Below are 18928 nucleotides of genomic sequence, written 5' to 3' on the forward strand. Positions count from 1 at the left end.
ATAATGTTGTGTGCATCGCAATATTTTAAGCAAAACTGTGCTATTACTCTGCTAATTAAACCTTTACACTCTGCTCTTACTGGTGTAATGTGCAACCAATGAAGATCGGCCATCTGGCTGGTCAAATTTAGCCATGAAACCTCCAAGAGTTTCAGTTTCATTGTCCAACCCCTGTAGGTACTTTAGAGTATCTTGCTAAAGACCAGCCCGGGTCTGATGATGCAAGGAGAATATAGGCCAACTCCTTAAAATGAACAAAAACATATTCAATTGTCACCAAGACTGATTCTTTTCTTGCTAACCACCCATGTAGTTTAATGCTAATCTGATTTTCGCTGCTGTCTACATAGTAGCCAGACAGCCTTCATGCGTCATTTTGGGTTCACTTTATTATAAATTACTGCAATTTTACAGCTAATTAACACCATCTTTTCCAAACAAGGTGATAAAAGGTGAAGATCAGAGACTTCCAGAAAAAAGTAAATACAGTACGTGTAAAGGAAAAGCCACATGCTTTTATTTCCCCCCACTTTAGTTACCATTGAGATCTGTAAAGCCGATAGAAATGTTGATTTCCTGGCTGGACGCGGGGGTTGGCTGATACTCGGGAACTTCAGCTTCCAGACTCTGAGGGGGGAAAAAAAGCACAAAATAAGGAACAAGTTAATGCAAAGAACTCTTATATAGAAATTTGTGTTCACACTAATACTTTCAGCAAAGGGAACTTTCAGTTCTGCATATGTAAAGGGTAGTTGTAGCGATTTCCCTCATACTGTAGATGAAAGCTTGTGAAGTGTTTGATGAAATGTTTTTTTTTTTTTTTTTTAACTTCCTGGTCTGTTAGAACCTGCAGTGCACTCAGGTGTTAAAAGCAATATTTTGGTAACGCATTACCGAAATCACTTCTGCTTTGTGGTATGCAAGTGTTACATTTAAATAGACAAAATTAGTTTTTTTTTTTAAATGAAGAATAAACTTAGTACAAAGTGAACAGGAAATGTGAAACATGCCAAAGGCTTAAAGAAACCCACATGTCTTATTGGACTGAAGGTTGACTCACATTTAAACAACTCCTTTTGTACAGCATAAGCTTTGCTACACTTTTGGAGCTACATTAAAGTAATATCGAGAAGTTTTCTGTTTCTTTTCAGGGAGTCACTTGGCTCGTCTCACCGATAACTCACTTTTAAGAGGCAGCTCCTACTGGCTCAACTTTTTACTTTTTTCGTTTGATAAATGATTATGGATTTCTTTGTAATTGATATTCATTTAAATTCCACTTTCAAGCCAATATACAGTATACTTTATCTTCAAGCGTGTGTTCAATGGACTCTTTAGATTAAACTTAAAACACATTAAATATGTTGAGTTAGAAATAAACCACTTGTCCTGTCTGATGTAAATCCAGTGTCTGAATGTCAGACTTTGTTAAAATGACCAGACTGAAGATTAAAGAAAAAGAAAAAAAAACTTGTAGTGCTGCTGTTTAAAGTTAGTGGAAAATAAGTCAGGTGAGTGAGCATGGCAAAAGTTAGAGTTCCAAATGTGTTGTGTAATAAAATTGCTAATATTAAAATGTAAAATACACTACATGGCATAATAATAATAATAATAATAATAATAATAATAATAATAATAATAATAATAAAATAATAATAATATTTATTATTATTTTTTAATAAATATTATAATAATAATAATAATAATTATTATTATTATTATTATTATTATTACTCACTCACTCACTCACTCACTCACTCACTCACTCATCACCTATACCACTTTATCCTGTATTTAGGATTAGGAAACTGGAGCTTTTCCCAGGATGCTTAGGGCATGTGACGGGGTACACCCTAGACAGGTTGTCAATCCATCACACTCACACACACTCACACACATTTACACACATTTACACACTACTGCCAATTTTGGGAACACCAATTAGTCTGCATGTCTTTGTACTGTACGAGGAAATTGGAGTACCCGGAGGAAACCCATCAAGCACGGGGAGAACATGCAAACTCCATGCACATGAAAGCAGGAAGCGAACCCAGACCCTGTAGGTGCAAGGTGACAAAACCACCATGCCACTTTATTATTATTATTATTACTAGGTATATGATTGTGATGATTATATAATTACCTAATGGCCATGTACACATATATTTTAGGACAAATTGCAGCATCAAAATAAACACTGTTGATACTGTATCTTTAAACATAATCATTAATGCCTTCATGCCATAGAAATAAAATGACTCATAGATCTATCTATCTATCTATCTATCTATCTATCTATCTATCTATCTATCTATCTATCTATCTATCTATCTATCTATCTATCTATCTATCTATCTATCTATCTGTTTGTCTAACTAGCTAGCTAGATAGCTAGCAAAAGCACCAATCTCTCTTCCATTCTGGATTGATCATTAATCTGTTTTGTGTTCTTTTGTTTTCAAGGTTTTAAAATATTATTGTTTAATTCCATGTTAACTTCTGTTTATCAGTCTTTTTAGGGCATTAAAATTCAGATAGACTTCAGAGATAAATATCATTATATTGAAAGTCATAGTGTTGATGGTGATGTAGAGGTTAGGACTGTCACCTTGCACCTCCAGGGTCCAGGTTTTATTCCCACCTTGGGGCCTGTGTGCATGGAGTTTGCATGTTCTTTACATGCTTGGTGATTTTCCTCCAGGTACTCTGGTTTTCTCACAGTGCAGATCTGGCTAACTGGTTTTCCCAAATTGCCCATTGCGTGTGAATATGTGTGTGTGTGTGTGTGTGTGCCCGTCTGGGAAATCCCTTCATATGGTAAAATTATAAGTTTTTGAAATTACATTTTCCCCCCATACTATATTTAGCTTTAAAGAGAACTTTAGAATTTCTTTAAGTTCCAGTTTTGTTTTCTCTTTTAGATGTTTTTCACACATAAAGGTCTATTTTTTTTTAAATGTAGTTAAAAAACATTTTTTAGGAAAGACTTTACTAATAAATGGTGAAGAATTGTTATATAAAATGACTTTATAATGACTTTAAAATAATTTTGACAATGTGACTTTGATTAAATCAAATTGAATGATGTTATTGTATTATAAATTAAAAAAATTTAATGTTTAAAAGGCTCAAATATTCACAATTCCGCATTATTTTTATGTCCCTATTAAATGTAAGTTCAAATGATTTTTGATCTATGTTAACTTTTGATCTTATGTTAACTTCTTTGTATAATAGATCAGATAGAAACTGATCAGACAGACTTTGGGAATAGGGTCTCCTTTGACGTGAAGCTGCCACACTTATTTTTAAACATGTTTACAAAAAGCCTGGTTATGACATGGATATTAACGACAGCACTGACCAATTAACATTTTAGGAATTTCCTTAATGTACTACAAGCATGGCGCAGCTGGTAAAGACTGGATGTCGATCTGACTGAGATGTCACCGAGATGTCACTATGTGTTGCTACGTCAGTAGAGCTCTCACCGCGACCTCTTTGCGTTGGGCTCTGACCGTGGTAAGTCCATTTCACCTTGTAGAAGACCGCATTACGTTCATATTACATTTTTCTACCATGTTTATGGTTCGCATGCAGCAGGATATCAGCGTTCAGAGAATTGTCAGGTTCAGAGAATTTAGTATGAATGACCGGATCCGATTTATTATTTGATTTAAGTGTCACAAAACATTATATTTTTAATATTTATTATTTTTAAGTTCTCTCGGGTAAGTTTTTCACATAGCTTCACTTTGCCTGTACATTTCTATTATTATTTTGTAATCTTTGAATTGTTAAAAAAAATCACAATGCCTTCTGGGTAAGTTCTGTTCCACTGTGCACATCTAACAACTTTAACTTCTGATGGTAAAGTGTTGAAACAGATGGCAATGAAAAATCATCCAACATGACATGGAGACAATAAATAGGGGTTGAGGAGAAGAAAAAGCAGCAGAATTCCATATGTGGGTTTGTATTAGCTCACATTCAGGTGAAAATGGAATCCGGACCTGTTTAATACTAAAAACACAGCAGTGCTCCGGGGACGCGAGGTCTTTTGAAAGGAAAGAACAAAGAAGTGGTAATGAAAAATGCCTTACCTGCGTGAGGAGATCCATCTCCTGCAGCATGTCCGTAAACATGGCATCAATGTCGTCCATCTAGGAGAGAAAGGAAACCACAACCTGTGATGTTTTATCCATCAAGAACATCTGCAGCAAACGCTAACTAAAGTCGGGATAGTCTCAGATTAGGACCACCATCATTAAAAAAACAAGCAAAGTTTATCGACTTAAGTTACAGTTAATTAGATCAGAACCTGAAATATTAACAATTTTAACAGATATTTTAATAAGGTTTAATATAGTCTTTAAAACTCAGAGCATTTTAACCACTATTTGTGTTGCAGTTTTTTAATAAGCATACACAGGGATTGTGCATTATAAAGTGAGTGAGCTTTTTTCAGCAAAACCTAGGCAATGAATAAAGTGAATTTTGTAATCAACTACACAAACATGACTGAGAAAAAAAGGGTAGCTTAGATACACATGATCACGTGTTTTGTGGTTGTTTTCGGTTGTTTTCATGACCAAATTATAAAAATAATTATAATAAAAATATGCTTTGAGAGTTCTACATTTTTGCATGTTTGCATATATATATATAGTGTATACAGTCCATGTATACAGTCCATGTACCCATTCAACCTGGTTAAGAGCCTTTCAAAAGAAAGGTGAGCATACATATTTCAGTCTTTATGGTTTAATTAGAAAAATACCCCAAACACCTGTTATTACTTTGTAATTGTGGATGATTATGCACATGAAATGCACAAAAATAGAAATACATAAAATACTGTAGCTAAGAATTAGTAGTTATTGGAAAAATAAGAAATAAAACCTAGGCAATTCTTACATTCTTTATATGATAAAATCGTATATTTGGTTTATTTAAATAATTTAATAGAAAATACTTTATGGTACATTTACCCATATGTAACATATTGTCAGTATCAAGGTAACATTAAAATATTTTTAAACGAGCAAATTAGATTTCCTTTTACAATGTGACCTCATATAGGAAAAGCACCTCCCCTGGCTTACTGCTCAGCTCTGCTGTTCTGTCGAGCTCAGTAGTCGCTTATTAACAGTGACATCGAAATGGTGAGTTTAGAGGAGGATTGAAATTAAGAGAGATTAAAGTATAATAAAATGCACTACCCATGGGGTATTTAAGCTGGAGCAATAACTTACACACGCTTTTTGAGTTCTGTTTTATCCTGTTAAAGAAATAACAAAATATGAGACCTTTAAAAGCTATTTTGTTGAAGGTTATTGAAGCATTAATGCTAATAAAACCTTAATATAAATAATTTCTACTTCTTAACAACAGTTGCAACCCCTTATATATGTTTTATATGTGTTTTTCAATAGCTTGTGCAGCATTCTCTGGTCCTCCAGATCTAACTCCCAGTCAGATATCTGTGCTTTAAAGCAGAACAGAGTAGTTTCCATTATAACTACAGACTTATAAAAAAAAAAAAAAAAAAAAAATGAAGCCCATGGCTAGAAATTGCACAACAGCCGATGTGAGGATAAGGGCTGGCTTTGCATAACTCTTCCAGGCATGTATACTTTGTCAGGACTTGCAGTGCCTTGCGAGAAGATCTGCTACTAAAACATCGAAAGGTTTGAGTGGAAAGAATTTAATGAGAATTCTTTCCATTCAAACTTTCATTACAAAGAAATAATACATAAATAAAATTAAAAAAAAAAGTTAGATTGGTAAAATAGATTCTTTCTTCCTCTTTTTGTTTTAATCGTGTGACGTTCACATCAATGTAGAAAAATGAGCTAAAGCCCAGGTGGTCAAGCTGAAATCTATTATAGTTTGCGTTTCCTCCTGAGTTATGACATGCAACACATCCTGTCCCTTTTTATAAAAAAGAACCTGAGGCTGGTCAGCTCTACTAGCAATTTCTTCAGAGATGTTGGACCCAAGTCAGTTGGAGATGTATTACAGTGAGCTTTATGCATAACTGCTGCCAGATAGTGATGTATTTATGCACTCCTCCACACTATTAGTTCAGGGGAGTTAAGTAAAATGGGATGAAAAAATAATCTACATGACGCTCTACATGAAGAATGAAAACTGATACTTTGCGGCTTCTCACCTTTTAACCTGTAACATCTAATATCAGACTATGACAAAGATAAGACTCTTATCTAATCTACTTTAGAGACTTCGTTTGTCTCTGCATTATCAACTCTGTGCACTGATCTACAAGAACGCAATGCAACAGTCAGACTATGTTTGAGCTTCAAGTGGAGACAAACATACTATAAACCTCTAACTAAATTTTGATGCAAAAACAATCTTGATTGAAGTTAGGATTTGCATATTATAAAAAGTCATGAAAACGTTATATTTAACACAGTTTCAGTGATATATATATATTAAATATAACTCAAATTCAAGATAACATGAATATATTTTTATTATAAGATGTTTTCTTTACTGTTGGTCAACTTAAAGTGAATGTATTTTATTCCGGAATGTTCATTATTTTGTTTATTAGGTTCACACTAAACAAAATCATATTTTTAAAAATATTTTTAGACATTTAGATGCAACCCTAGGATTTAAACAAGCTAATTAGATTTTTTTAATATATATATATATATATATATATATATATATATATGACCTCATATAAGAAGAGCCCTGGCTTGCTGCTCAGCTCTGCTGTCCTCTGCATGGGCGTGGCTCAGCAGGCGCTCATTTACATAGACATTGAAATGGTGCATTCGTAGGAGGAGGAGTGAAATAGAAGAGTCTGAGGTATGAGGTAAAACATTCCCTGACGAGTATTTAAGCTGGAGCATTAACACACACTTTGAGGAACTTAATGTTCTATGGAAAAATGTTATATGGAATAAACAGATTATGTGTTTTAAATAGAGCTGCATTAAACCTGCCCCAATGGTCTCTAAAATAAAATCATGCATCTCAAATAATAAAAAAGAAATACATATTGTAGAAGTCTGTTTTTGGATGACAAAAAAAATTACAAGTAGCTGTAGTAGGCCACCATGTGCAGGGCGGAGCTTAATTATTAAGAAAAAAAACAACTTAACTGTATAGGATTCTTTAATTAAAAAAAAATAGTTGAAAAATTGTTCAAGCATTAAACTGTAACTATATAATCCCTGTTTTGGCTCACTGAATTAAACACTATTAGTGCTTCCCAGCTTTATACTGTAGTAGAGCCGGACAGTGTGTACAGTAAATCTTTCTAATCTTTCTAACAAAAACCAAAGCCATGACTGAAGCAAATCTAAAAAAATAGTTCTTGTTGTTTATAATAAACTATAATACATTTCGTGATTTGTGACAAACATTGATGTTTTAATCCATTCTAACAGATAAAAAAGTTTATTTCTTTGTTTATATTCGAATAAATCAGCAGACACAGAAACTAAAATAAATTTCTAAAACTAAAATAATTTTTTTTTCTAATTTCCGATTTTGTGCACAAATCAAAAAAGTGGCAAAACAAACACACGCCCTCACATTCCATTTATTTTTTATGTATTTAAAAAAAAAACATTTATTTATTTATTAAATATCTTTTTTATTTTATTTATATGAACTACGTACATTTAAACAACATCTGTTCCTGAAAGCATGGTTAATTACTTGCCCTTTTTAAGGGTGTGTTTTTTAAACATGTAAATATTAAATACTGTATACCCATTTTTTTCTTTATTTTTGATTTGAGCACAAAATCCAAAATCAGAAAACAATCAATTCTCCTTTATTGTTATGTTAGTTTAGCGTTACTATAAAACTAACTAAAACGTACTAAATAATTACTGCCAAAACAAATTATTTTCCCTTATTTTTTTAAATTACTTTTATAATAAAAACAAATGATACATGATACTCAGGGCCTGGTTTATTAAATTCCCAATAAAGTGGGTTAATTTAAATTGGCATTCGCATTTATTGGTTGTTTCTGTAGGGACGTAATACCATAAATTATTTTACCTGAAAGAAATCTTTAAAAGATTGACTTATTTTTGTTTATTTTGAAGTTCAGACTTCAGAAAGAGTCCTGGTAAAGTAGCATGTACATATTTTACACAACCTGTAAATCTTGTCTAATGTATGATATTGAGTAAGTAATAACAAATAATTTAAGTAAGTAATAAATCATTTTATTTTATAGCAGAGACAAACTGTCATTCCCTCACTCTCTCTCTCTCTCTCTCTCTCTCTCTCTCTCTCTCCAAAACCACAGCTTGTCTGAGCTCTTACTAAGAAGCCGGAAAGCACAAACCCATCTGTCCTAAAGATTTCCTGATGCAGATAATTTCCTTTTCAAAACCACATGGCTATTTTGAAGTACTGACAGTTGAGCCTTCTTCTATAAATGTTAAATTAACCTCTTCTAACGAAAAAAAGAAAAACTATAACTACATGTCGTTAATTTTTTTCAATCAGATTATTATTGCTTTATTGATTAGATTTATTAGATGCAAACGTGATTAATGTGAAAATGTGATTAGTTAAAGTGATTTGTGTTAACCCTGCCCTGACTTTTGCACTTTTTTTTTTTCGCTTGAAATGCGTTAAATTACACATTAATTAAGTTCAAGTCATTCTTGAGAAAAGTGCATTTTTACATAAGAGAGAATGCAATTTTAAATATAAGGGACGTTTAAGTCAAACCGGGACTTTTGATTGTACAGAATAACAGGAGAGAGTTACTGTATAAGAGTAAAAACGTGGTTTATTATCTCTATATAATCTCCTGTTACACTAATGCACCTATCTTGTCCCAGTAATTCACCAGCGCTTGGACGCCATCAAGGTAGAAAAGTTTTCTCACTTGGCTGGGGTTATGATCAGACTGCCAGCTTCATGTCTGATACGCCGGCCTCCCAGGAACTCCTTTAAAGGCCCAAAGATGTGGAAAAGGATTGGAGTGAGGTCAGGACTGTAGGCAAGGGGTTGGGGCAATAACTCCTAGCCTTAGTGTTGGTGAATGACTGTGTGTACAGTTCCTACAGAGTGTTTACGGGAACGACTGGAGTCAGCTCAGAGTCACCTCAGCTGGGATTATCACGGATTATTTACGGATATATGGCCTTCTTTTCTTTTAGCGAGTCTCATCAGCGTAATGTGTGGTCGAAGTCTTCTCTAAATGTCAATCGCTTCTATGCCTTCATTTATGATGTTTCATCCTAAATCCCAGTTTGATCTGAACGTCCTTGTATAATTTATTATACTGAACAGTTATACCACAGTGCTAGTGATTAATGTTTTATATGCAACTAGTGGTGCTGCAATTCACGATTATACATGAATTTGCTTTTTTTTTTGTGTACAATTGATGCTGTAGTAAAAAGCTTATATAAGGCAAGAGCTTTTTTGGTAACTAAAAAGTTTTGTGTACGCCTGACCATCACTCTGTTGCTGTTATGATACACTTAAAGTCATATAAGTTTTGATAAGGGAAGTTTACAATGAGGATATCTTTATAAATATCTATAATTATAAATAAATGTGACATGCTGTACTTTTTTCCCCAAAAAATGTATATATATATATATATATATATAGTGTTATTTTGGTAACTCTACTTTTACACTGACTTATTCCTCACCCTATTAATAAATGTGCAAAGATCAACAGTACATTTTAGTCTTGCTTTTTTATCCTTTTGGCTTAAAAGCTTTTCTAAACAGGGAATAAAATTAGGTCAGTCGGTGTATGACTCACACTTTTGTACATCCCGTCTAAATGTCTGAGCAACAGAATGGTTACAGTGGAAAACAGTTCACTGACTCACTAAACTAAGTTTGGTCTGGACGTAGGATCCTCTTATAAGAGGAAATAAAATGTCAGCCATGTCTTTGTTAATTATCAATTGCTTACACAATGCTTTCTGTTGATCCTTTGTTGTCTGCGAGATCTGGACTTCCCTAAACCAAATATCACTTGGAAATGGATACAGTACAATGGAGAACATCTCAGAGGTATCTATATCTTCTCATGAAACAGAATTCGACCCATTAACCATCTATCAATAAACAAAATTAGGTACATAGAGAAAACAGAGGCCAGGGGTAGCTCAGTGGTTAAGGCATTGGACTACGATTCGAACCCCACAACCACCAAGTTGCCACTGTTGGGCCCTTGAGCAAGGCCCTTAACCCTCAACTGCTAAGATGGGTAATGAGATATAAATGTAAGTCGCTCTAGATAATGCATAAATGTAAAACATTGACTTAAAATTAAACTATATAACTCATTCATTCATTTGATTGCAAGAGCATTAGTGAGGTCAGTCACCGATGTTAGGGATTCTCCATTTCCAGTTTATCTTAAAGGTGTTATTTAGGTCGAGTTCAGTCGAGGCCTTAATTTTTTTTTGTGCTTGTAGGGCGTACAACAGCTTGATAGGAGATATATTTGTTAAGCTTATAATATTCCAATATATATATATATATACATTCCCTGGACACGTTTTTAGCAGTTTTCCATCCACTTATACCTTTTTTAATTCTGTATATATTTTAAAACATCGTTTTGGAGCTGTAGAGTTTGGGATTTGTGTTCATTCAGTTGTAAGAGCGTTAGTGAGGTCAGTCACAGATTTTAAAATGTTAAGGAGTCTCCAGTTCCAGTTCATCCCAAAGGTGTTCAGTGAGGTCGAGTTCAGTCAGGACTTTGTACACACCATGTCTTCATGGAGCTCACTTTGTGCACAGGGGCATCATCATTCTGGAACATGTTTGGGGTTTCTGAGTTCCAGTGAAGGGAAACTGCAAAGATTCAGTATCCAAAGACATTCTGTATAACTGTGTGCTTTTAACACATGTTTTACGCTGGATGCGCTTTCTAACACATCCCTTCCATTTGATCCGGACTTGGGACCGGCATTGCATGCAGTGGCTGTGTAACATAGGGTGTGGCAACCACGTGTTCCCCAGTGTGGCACAAACCTGGATCCTCAGATCCCCAAATCAGTCTTAGCCACATGAGCCACCACTTCCCTTTTTAACTTTATGGTAATGGTTTGGGAAGTAACATATGAGTGTGATGACCAGGCGTCCATTTAACCATATAGTGTAGTAAAGTGGAAAAACATATACAAAGCAAAAACAGAACAGCAAATCAGAACAGGCAACAATGAATCAGAAACACAAAACACAGAGACACAACAACCAATCAGAACAGGCAACAGCAGAACACCAAAAACAAGCCCTTCATCTTTGAACTTTTTATCTCGTTTAAAAGGAACAATAATATAAGGACTTAAACAAGGATGATGTGGGGAAATAGCTAACAGATACCAGAAAGGCAGTATTGATTGAAACTGTATATGGATGTCACAGTTGCTGATGGAGTGATGGAGTCAATATATCTGCCCCACTGAGCAGAAAAATAATCAGCCATCAGTGTACACAGGTTTCCCAAGATCACAATCTGATAAGAAAACTACGAGCAGATGACAATCTGCTATAAATGTTAGCGGTAAGAACTGGTTTTATTACACATCTTTAATATCTAGATGCATCACACGCACATACAGTATGACTACACAGCGAGTGAGTGACCAAGCAAGAGTGAGAGAAACTGATTCAGAGTTGTTTTGCACGATACAACACCACTATAAAACTCTGATCAAACTAACGCATGCATTTCAAAGACTCAGTGCTCTGTGCAGAATCTTCACTGCATACAACAGCTTGATTTCTATTTTCCAAAGCTTGAGAAGAACGTTCAGTGATTTTGTTTTGTTAATATCCAGGCACCTTATTTGCCTGATTACACACAATATGAGCTGAATGTGGAAAAAAAAAAAAGCTAGAAATGTGAAATAAATGATCTCAGGCATCGAACCCTGAGCCCCTGTCTAGGAGATAGGTTTGTTAAGGCTTATAATGTCTCAGTGTATGTTCTCATTCATCGACCTGGACACTTCTGTTTCTAGCGGTTTTTCGTCCAGTTACGCCTTTGTTCTGGTCAAAACAAAAAAAAAAAAAGCAAAATAAACACCTTAAACTACTGCCAAAAGTAACAACAAACAAATTAATTGACAAGGTATTAAATGTGTAAATTAAAAACCAAGTAAATTTCTTTTTTGTTTTCTGTTTTTTTTTTTATTATTATTATTTTCGGGGATTTGGATAATATCTGTATTTAAAATGTATTTAATCAGAAAAAAATAAAACAAACCAAACAAATAAATGAATAAATGAATAAATAAATGGCTGATTGCACGTTATTGATAATGAAAATGTCCGGTTGCCATTGTGTTTTCAGATGTGCTGTTTTGTTTTGGTTTTGATTTAGTGATTGCTGATTTGGTGTTGAGATTCTGGTTTGTTTTTTTGTAAAAAAAAAAAAAAAAATCCTCTAATTTTTACATTTTGATGTAAGACTGACCTCAGAAAGATGCCTTTTTTGTTTAGATTTGTCTTTCTTTCTTTCTTTCTTTCTTTCTTTCTTTCTTTCTATAATCTGCAGCACCTGTGTCCTATATTGTAAGATGATTTTGAAGATCAGGCCCTCGGGTGGAGCGTTGATGTGTTTCTAACTAGAGGAAGTGGTTAAAGCAGCTTCCTCTAACTCAGTTTTGAAAGCATCAGTAAAGTTTCCAACAGGAAGCAGGCAAAAATACTAAGCACTTCTGACTTGTTCGCATAAGAGTGTAAAATGAGAAATACAACAATGCCCTTGTTTCTCCCATAACACAGATAATATATACTGTTATTTGTTACATATTCCTTTTTATGGATTTTAAATTGTGATTATTTGCGTTGCATATTAAGGGACGGAGCTTAATCTGATGCGCAGAACAAATCTTTTGGATAAAGATGTTTATAGACTGTATGATTACAGCAGTTTGTTGCAGCATGTGTTGTGAAATATAGGAGGTCTCTAGAAAAAGCAAAAGATGTAAAACCTTTATTGTAGGGTTGTTGAGGAAATCCTTAAAGTATTTATAGTAGGTAGGACCCAACAAAATATGAGTTCCCTTTTGGAAAAATATAGAGGAAAAAAAGCTAAAAGCATTAATTATGCAATGCAACTTTTTGTAATGCTTTTATTGAAATGAAAGCTCTTTGGTTGTTCTTGTGTCTATAGAACCCTTTAGAAACTATTTCCAAAAAAAGAAAGTATCTCAACAAACACTTTAGCAAACACTTTTTGAGATTGACAAACCAATAACCAAACCTCTTCTTTTCCCAACCAAGCAAATCCTTTACATTAGAAACGTTGTTAGAAACGTTGTATATATATATATATATATATATATATATATATATATATATATATATATATATATATATATATGAATATACATATGTCTGGACCATGTTAAGGGACCTTGCTCGAAAGCTCAACAGTGGCAGGTTGGTGGTGCTGGGGTTCCAACATGGGACCTTCTGAACAGCACTCCAACACCATTTTAACCAACTTCCTTCATTGATATTTTAAACAAATTCCAGCTTGGGCGGGACTTCGGAAATGCTTCCCTGCTCAGACTGGACATGTTATCAATGACCCAAATGCTTTGCCACCCTACATTTTATCTAAATTAATAATTTGAGATGAGTGTAACATTTGAACAGCTTTAGGTGTACCACCAGATGAACCCTACTGTGCCAAAGTGCATTTTTAAAGTTGAAGTATACATCAGTACAGTACACTGTGAAATGAATCAACATTGCGCCAAAGCGAACCCACCTTTTTTTTTCTGGGGTCCCACCTAGATACTTAAAGGATTTCCTCAACAAAACAACCCTACATGGAGTCATGGTACTACATAAATCAACACAGAACTATGCAAGACTACATGTAATCAAAAAAATACTAAGAACCCTAAATTACATAAGGTGCATTAGTGTAATCTATCAAAACACAAGACAATGTGAAAGATGATGGTCTGAGTTAACAACAGTGCAGCGCCGACTAGTACAAAAATTGGATTTGGGTAAAACAAGATAATGCAACATTGGTCATAAATGTGATAAACGTAAACCTGACTTGCTAATGGAGATCTTTAAAGTACTTTAATGGATTTGGTGTCCAGTTTAGTGTGAGTTTTTGTATGTGTGCATGTGTCCGTGTGTGTGCGTGTCTCACTCCAGTCCCTGGATGTTGAGCAGTCTGATGGCTTGTGCTAAGTCCAGATCATTTGACTGGTGTGATCACGCTACACTGTGCTCAGATATGGTTCAGTGAACAGTTGAACTCAGGGATCAGGTATTCTAGTCTTCTATTGAGTAATAGCTAACTGTATTTGTGCATGAAACTTGGAACTTGAACACTATCACACCAATTACACAACTGTCTTTAAAAAAAAAAAAAAAAAAAAAAATTAATCAAATTGTTTTTTTTAAAAAACCTTGCATACATTTTATGTTTAAAGCATATGATCACATTAATCAGTGTAACAAATAACTATTAAGGATCATGTCAACCCCCTTTTTGAGTTTACAGTTGGAAGTATAGTTATCTTGCACTTTTTTTATGTAGAAACTCTTTTGACTTTCACTTTACTGCTTAATTTTTAAGCTAGATGTTTTTAACTTATTTGCATACAAAGTTTCAGCACCAGCTACTGTACATTTTCCTTTTACATAAACTAATTTTAGTACTTCTTCCACCCCTGGTTATGACTCCACGAAGCGCCTCTGGTGGTTTATTCCGGCATAGATTCGGAATCATGTCACCTGCCGAAGCGCTGTGGTTTGAGCTTGCAGCTATTGCGGTAGGTGTCGAGCAGATGGACAGAGGTTGTGTGGATGATCGCTCATTTCGAAAGTGAGCTGATACAGCTGATGTGTTCAGATACCCTCAAACCACACCCCTAAGCGGGCCCGGCATGCACACACACACACGAACCCTGCCATAGACACAGGAAATGAAGCAATCTGACTGCAAGTAAATGCATCAACCAGTCTGATCTACAGCACACGGCATAGTGTGAACCGAGCCACAGCCTACAGCAGGCTAAGTGGTCTATATGTAGAACTCTAAATCAAAGAAAGCGTTTTTCTTTTAGAAGAGGTTCTTAAGAAAAGCAATAACTATCCGAAAACCTATTTAAGCGCTGTTTCTATGAGCTGAAATCTTTACTGTTCGCTTTTTGCTAGGAAAAATGCTCAGAGGGTCTACAGTACGTAGAACCTACTGTATGAGCCTTATTAAAAATGTTCTACAGAGAGAAAACTATTCAGAGAAGGCCTTTTGTCCCTAACCAGTAGTTGATGTTGTTGAGGGACCCCCTAAATGGTGTACTTAGATTCTTCCAACAATGGGTTCCTTTTTATAAAAGAGTCTTAAAAGCACCAAAACCATTAGAACCCAAATGACCCTTCAAGAACTCTTTATAAAAGGTAAAACCTTTACTCTATGTTTGTTGCTATTGCAGGAAACTCTTAAATAGGTCAACAGAGAACTTAGAAAAACATAGAAGGTTCTTTAAAGACTTAACAATTAACCCTCCAATTAACTGTCTAGAAACTTTTGTGGAAGGAAATCCTTAGTTGTAGGTTTCTTCAAGGGTTTACCCAGCAGCAATAACAACACTACCACAAAGAGTTTCCCTTTTACAAAAAAAGTGTTTTAGTGCCATTAACCACTCGAAGAACTCTTTAGAGATGGGGCACCTTCATCTCCTGTCTAACTTAATAATAAATTCGCCCCAGAGTTATGACGTTTCAGAAACGGTGTGTTTCCTTATAGCCCCATGTGCTTGTTAATAAATGCTGATTCAGTGCAAATTACCAAGCATGCCGCATTTACATCTAGCCGTGCCCACAAAACAGAGCTAAAAAAACAACCGCAGACGCATTCTACTGCTTCCTTCTTTCGCAGGGTGCCATAACTTTTCTCCCACTTAGTCCTACTTATGTCTAGCCTTATTCGTCACAATTTATGGATTTGTTTTTGGAATGTGTCCTATAATTGTTACTGAATGCTGAAAACACACTGCTGTAGGGGTTTAGGACTAGAACCAGGACTAGGACATGCTGGTTAATCTTCTGTCGCAAATATTTTACTGTACATATGGGCGTGAAATATTGTATTGTAGATGACTCTGAGTCACTGCTGAGTTCTCTTTACTGCAGCAGTACAGTAATTACTTTAGCCACAATTGCTTAAAAAATAACTTTTCATCAGAATAAATCTGTTTCCAGATGGCAGACTGGTTTCTGCTTCATACTCCAAGGCCATTTCAAACAGTTTAACCATCTTGTCTTGAGCTAAAGTATGGCGCATGTCTGTTTATCATACCAACATACTAACACGCAGCCGTTGTGGTCTTACTCTGGTGTGAACTTTGGACTAAAGCCTGCCTGGGTGTGGTGGCAACTGAGAAGTGTTTGTTATTCTTGCTTAATGATAATGATTAGTTTGATGATTGGCTGAGGGTGAACTGCCAAGCAACAGTTTCTTTTCTCTCTTTTTTAAAAAAAAGGAAAAAAAGAAAGAAATCCTTTTTATCTGGCGTAGCGTATTCAACATCATTTGCGTTTATTATCGCTTCTTACTTATAGTCCTGCCATGATACACTCACATCTGTTCACCATGATTATTGTCAGAATCTGTGTGCGGCTGTCTTATACAGCAGGTCTCAGGTCAGTTTATTACAGTAACAACCCTATATACACAGCACATCTATATTTACAGAAATCAGTTATTATAATAACAACCCCATTTAAGCTTTAGTTATATATGCACAGAACAGATCCCAGGTCAGTTATTATATTAACAATGTAGCAGACAACCTTATCCAGATCTGCTGTAAATAATATCCATAAATAACATATATTACACTTATAAACACTGTACAATTAACATTTAAATTTACAGCATTTGGCAGATGAATAAATGTATAAAGAATAAATATATTCTTGCAGGGGTTCACTATGTTACCAACTAGAAGTACCGACACTGTTTGTTTGTTTATTTATTTATTTTATCATTCGTTATGGGTATTAACCCAAATACCTAAAAAAAAATTAAATAAAAACAGATAGGTCTTTAGACGTCATTCAAAGAATGCCAGTGACACGGCTATACGGACATCTAGAGGAAGTTTATTTCACCACCTAAGTGCTGGGACAGAACACAGTCTATATGCATATATATATATATATAGACACACAAAACAGATCAGTTATACAATAACAAACTCGATATACTGTAAAACAGAGCAGATCTCAGATCAGTTGTTACAATATCAACCCTATTTATACCCAACACTTACGTACATGGAGCAGATCTGAGACTAATTATTACAACAGCAGCCCTGCACACACTGTCAGTTACACACAGAACAGATTCCAAATCAATTAAAACAGAAACCACCCTGCGCAACTGTAGATATAGAGCAGATCTGGCTATTGCAATAACAACCCTACAGTATGTACACTGCACTCTTAAATACATAGAGCAGATCCCAGGTCAGTTATTACCATAACAACGTTCCTAGATCTGGTATTACACATAAAACAATGTGTGTGTGTGTGTGTGTGTATACAGTATGTGTGTGCGTGATATGCATAAGATGTCTGCACCAGTAGTTACTATTTTCTTTTAAAAATACATTACACACCACCTCACTACCCTTATATACATGGAGCAGATCTCTGGTGTATAAAACTTAATACAATGTGTGTGTGTGTGTGTGTGTGTGTGTGTGTGTGTGTGTGTGTGTGATATGCATAAGATGTCTGAGGTACCATTTTCCTGTAAAAATACATTACACCCCACCTCACTCTTGCGCGCGCGCACACACACACACACACACACACACACGTGTTCATTCACACTGCATATCTATTATGCTATTTTTTGGTCTCATTTATCATTCTTATTGTTTTTAATGTAATTTATCTTTCATATTGTGTGTGTGTGTGTGTGTGTGTGTGTGTGTGTGTGTGTGTGTGTGTGTGTGTTTTATAAGACAAAAACTACATCCTAGGCAGACTGACCGTCTATCATGTTGTTATTATTTTTTGGCCTGATTTATTCTTTATCTTTATTTTATTATTTTACTTTTTTTTTTGTTTGTTTGTGTGTTGTTTTTTTTTAAACAAAAACCACATCCTATGCAGTTGAGAAATCTGGGTGGAATCTAGAAATAACCCGACTCTGCCTACTAAGTCAACATAAAATTTTTATAAAAAATATTTACAACGTAATAAACGTTGAACCTTGATTCAGGTGAGCCGATAAGAAATCTCTAACAGGTACTGAGAAAATCTACTCTGGTAAAGTGAACAGAGAGAGGAGGTCTTGTGAACGTGAATACCGTTACACAGCTATCATAAGCACTACAGCTATCGCACACGACTACTACAGACACTACAAAGGGCAGGTCTTACCTTTGACGTGATCCTGGAGTCAGTCAGTAAATAAGAGTTTCATAGATAAACGTTTTGTTCAGTGAAACAACTTTCCTTTTGTCCAACTGCTTTTCTTCTACTTCTTTTTTATCCCCCACCTTACGATCAACACCCGCTCATGCAGATGGGTGCGTGGAGCTCGAGGGCGGCTGCAGGGTTGACTCGCTGTCAGTTTCTTAACTTCCTGCTCTATGCGGAAGTTCAGGTCCAGACCTGTTAAGTACATTCCACTGTTAGGGAAAGATTAGACCCACACACACACACGCACACACACACACACCACTAACATACCACTAAGACACATATTGCTCAATGATGCACTAAAGGGACTGCATGTAGAGTCACCCTGTAACATTATAACAATGTTTAATAATGAACCCGGGCATGTAATAGACAGACATTCATTATGAATGGTAATGAATTTTATGGTGTGTGTGTGTGTGTGTGTGTGTGGGTGTGAAGACACCCACTGAAAATAGCAGTGTGAA

At 35.1% G+C, this 18928-nt stretch overlaps 1 protein-coding gene across 1 annotated transcript in view; it reads right to left on the minus strand.

Moving 5' to 3' along the window:
* apbb1ip (amyloid beta (A4) precursor protein-binding, family B, member 1 interacting protein) overlaps window positions 1-18623 on the minus strand; it is a 47047-nt gene extending 28424 nt beyond the window's left edge. Inside the window, exons 1-3 of the mRNA XM_053494324.1 lie at window positions 18420-18623; window positions 4104-4163; window positions 540-627 (exon numbers count right to left, since the gene is read on the minus strand). Of these exons, the coding sequence (XP_053350299.1) occupies window positions 540-627; window positions 4104-4163 (148 nt within the window). The 5' untranslated portion in view covers window positions 18420-18623. The remainder of the gene's footprint in view (window positions 1-539; window positions 628-4103; window positions 4164-18419) is intronic.
* Between the last annotated feature and the right edge of the window lie 305 nt (window positions 18624-18928).

The sequence above is a fragment of the Clarias gariepinus genome, chromosome 4 (assembly GCF_024256425.1).
Source record: "Clarias gariepinus isolate MV-2021 ecotype Netherlands chromosome 4, CGAR_prim_01v2, whole genome shotgun sequence".
NCBI classification, from domain to species: Eukaryota; Metazoa; Chordata; class Actinopteri; order Siluriformes; family Clariidae; genus Clarias; species Clarias gariepinus.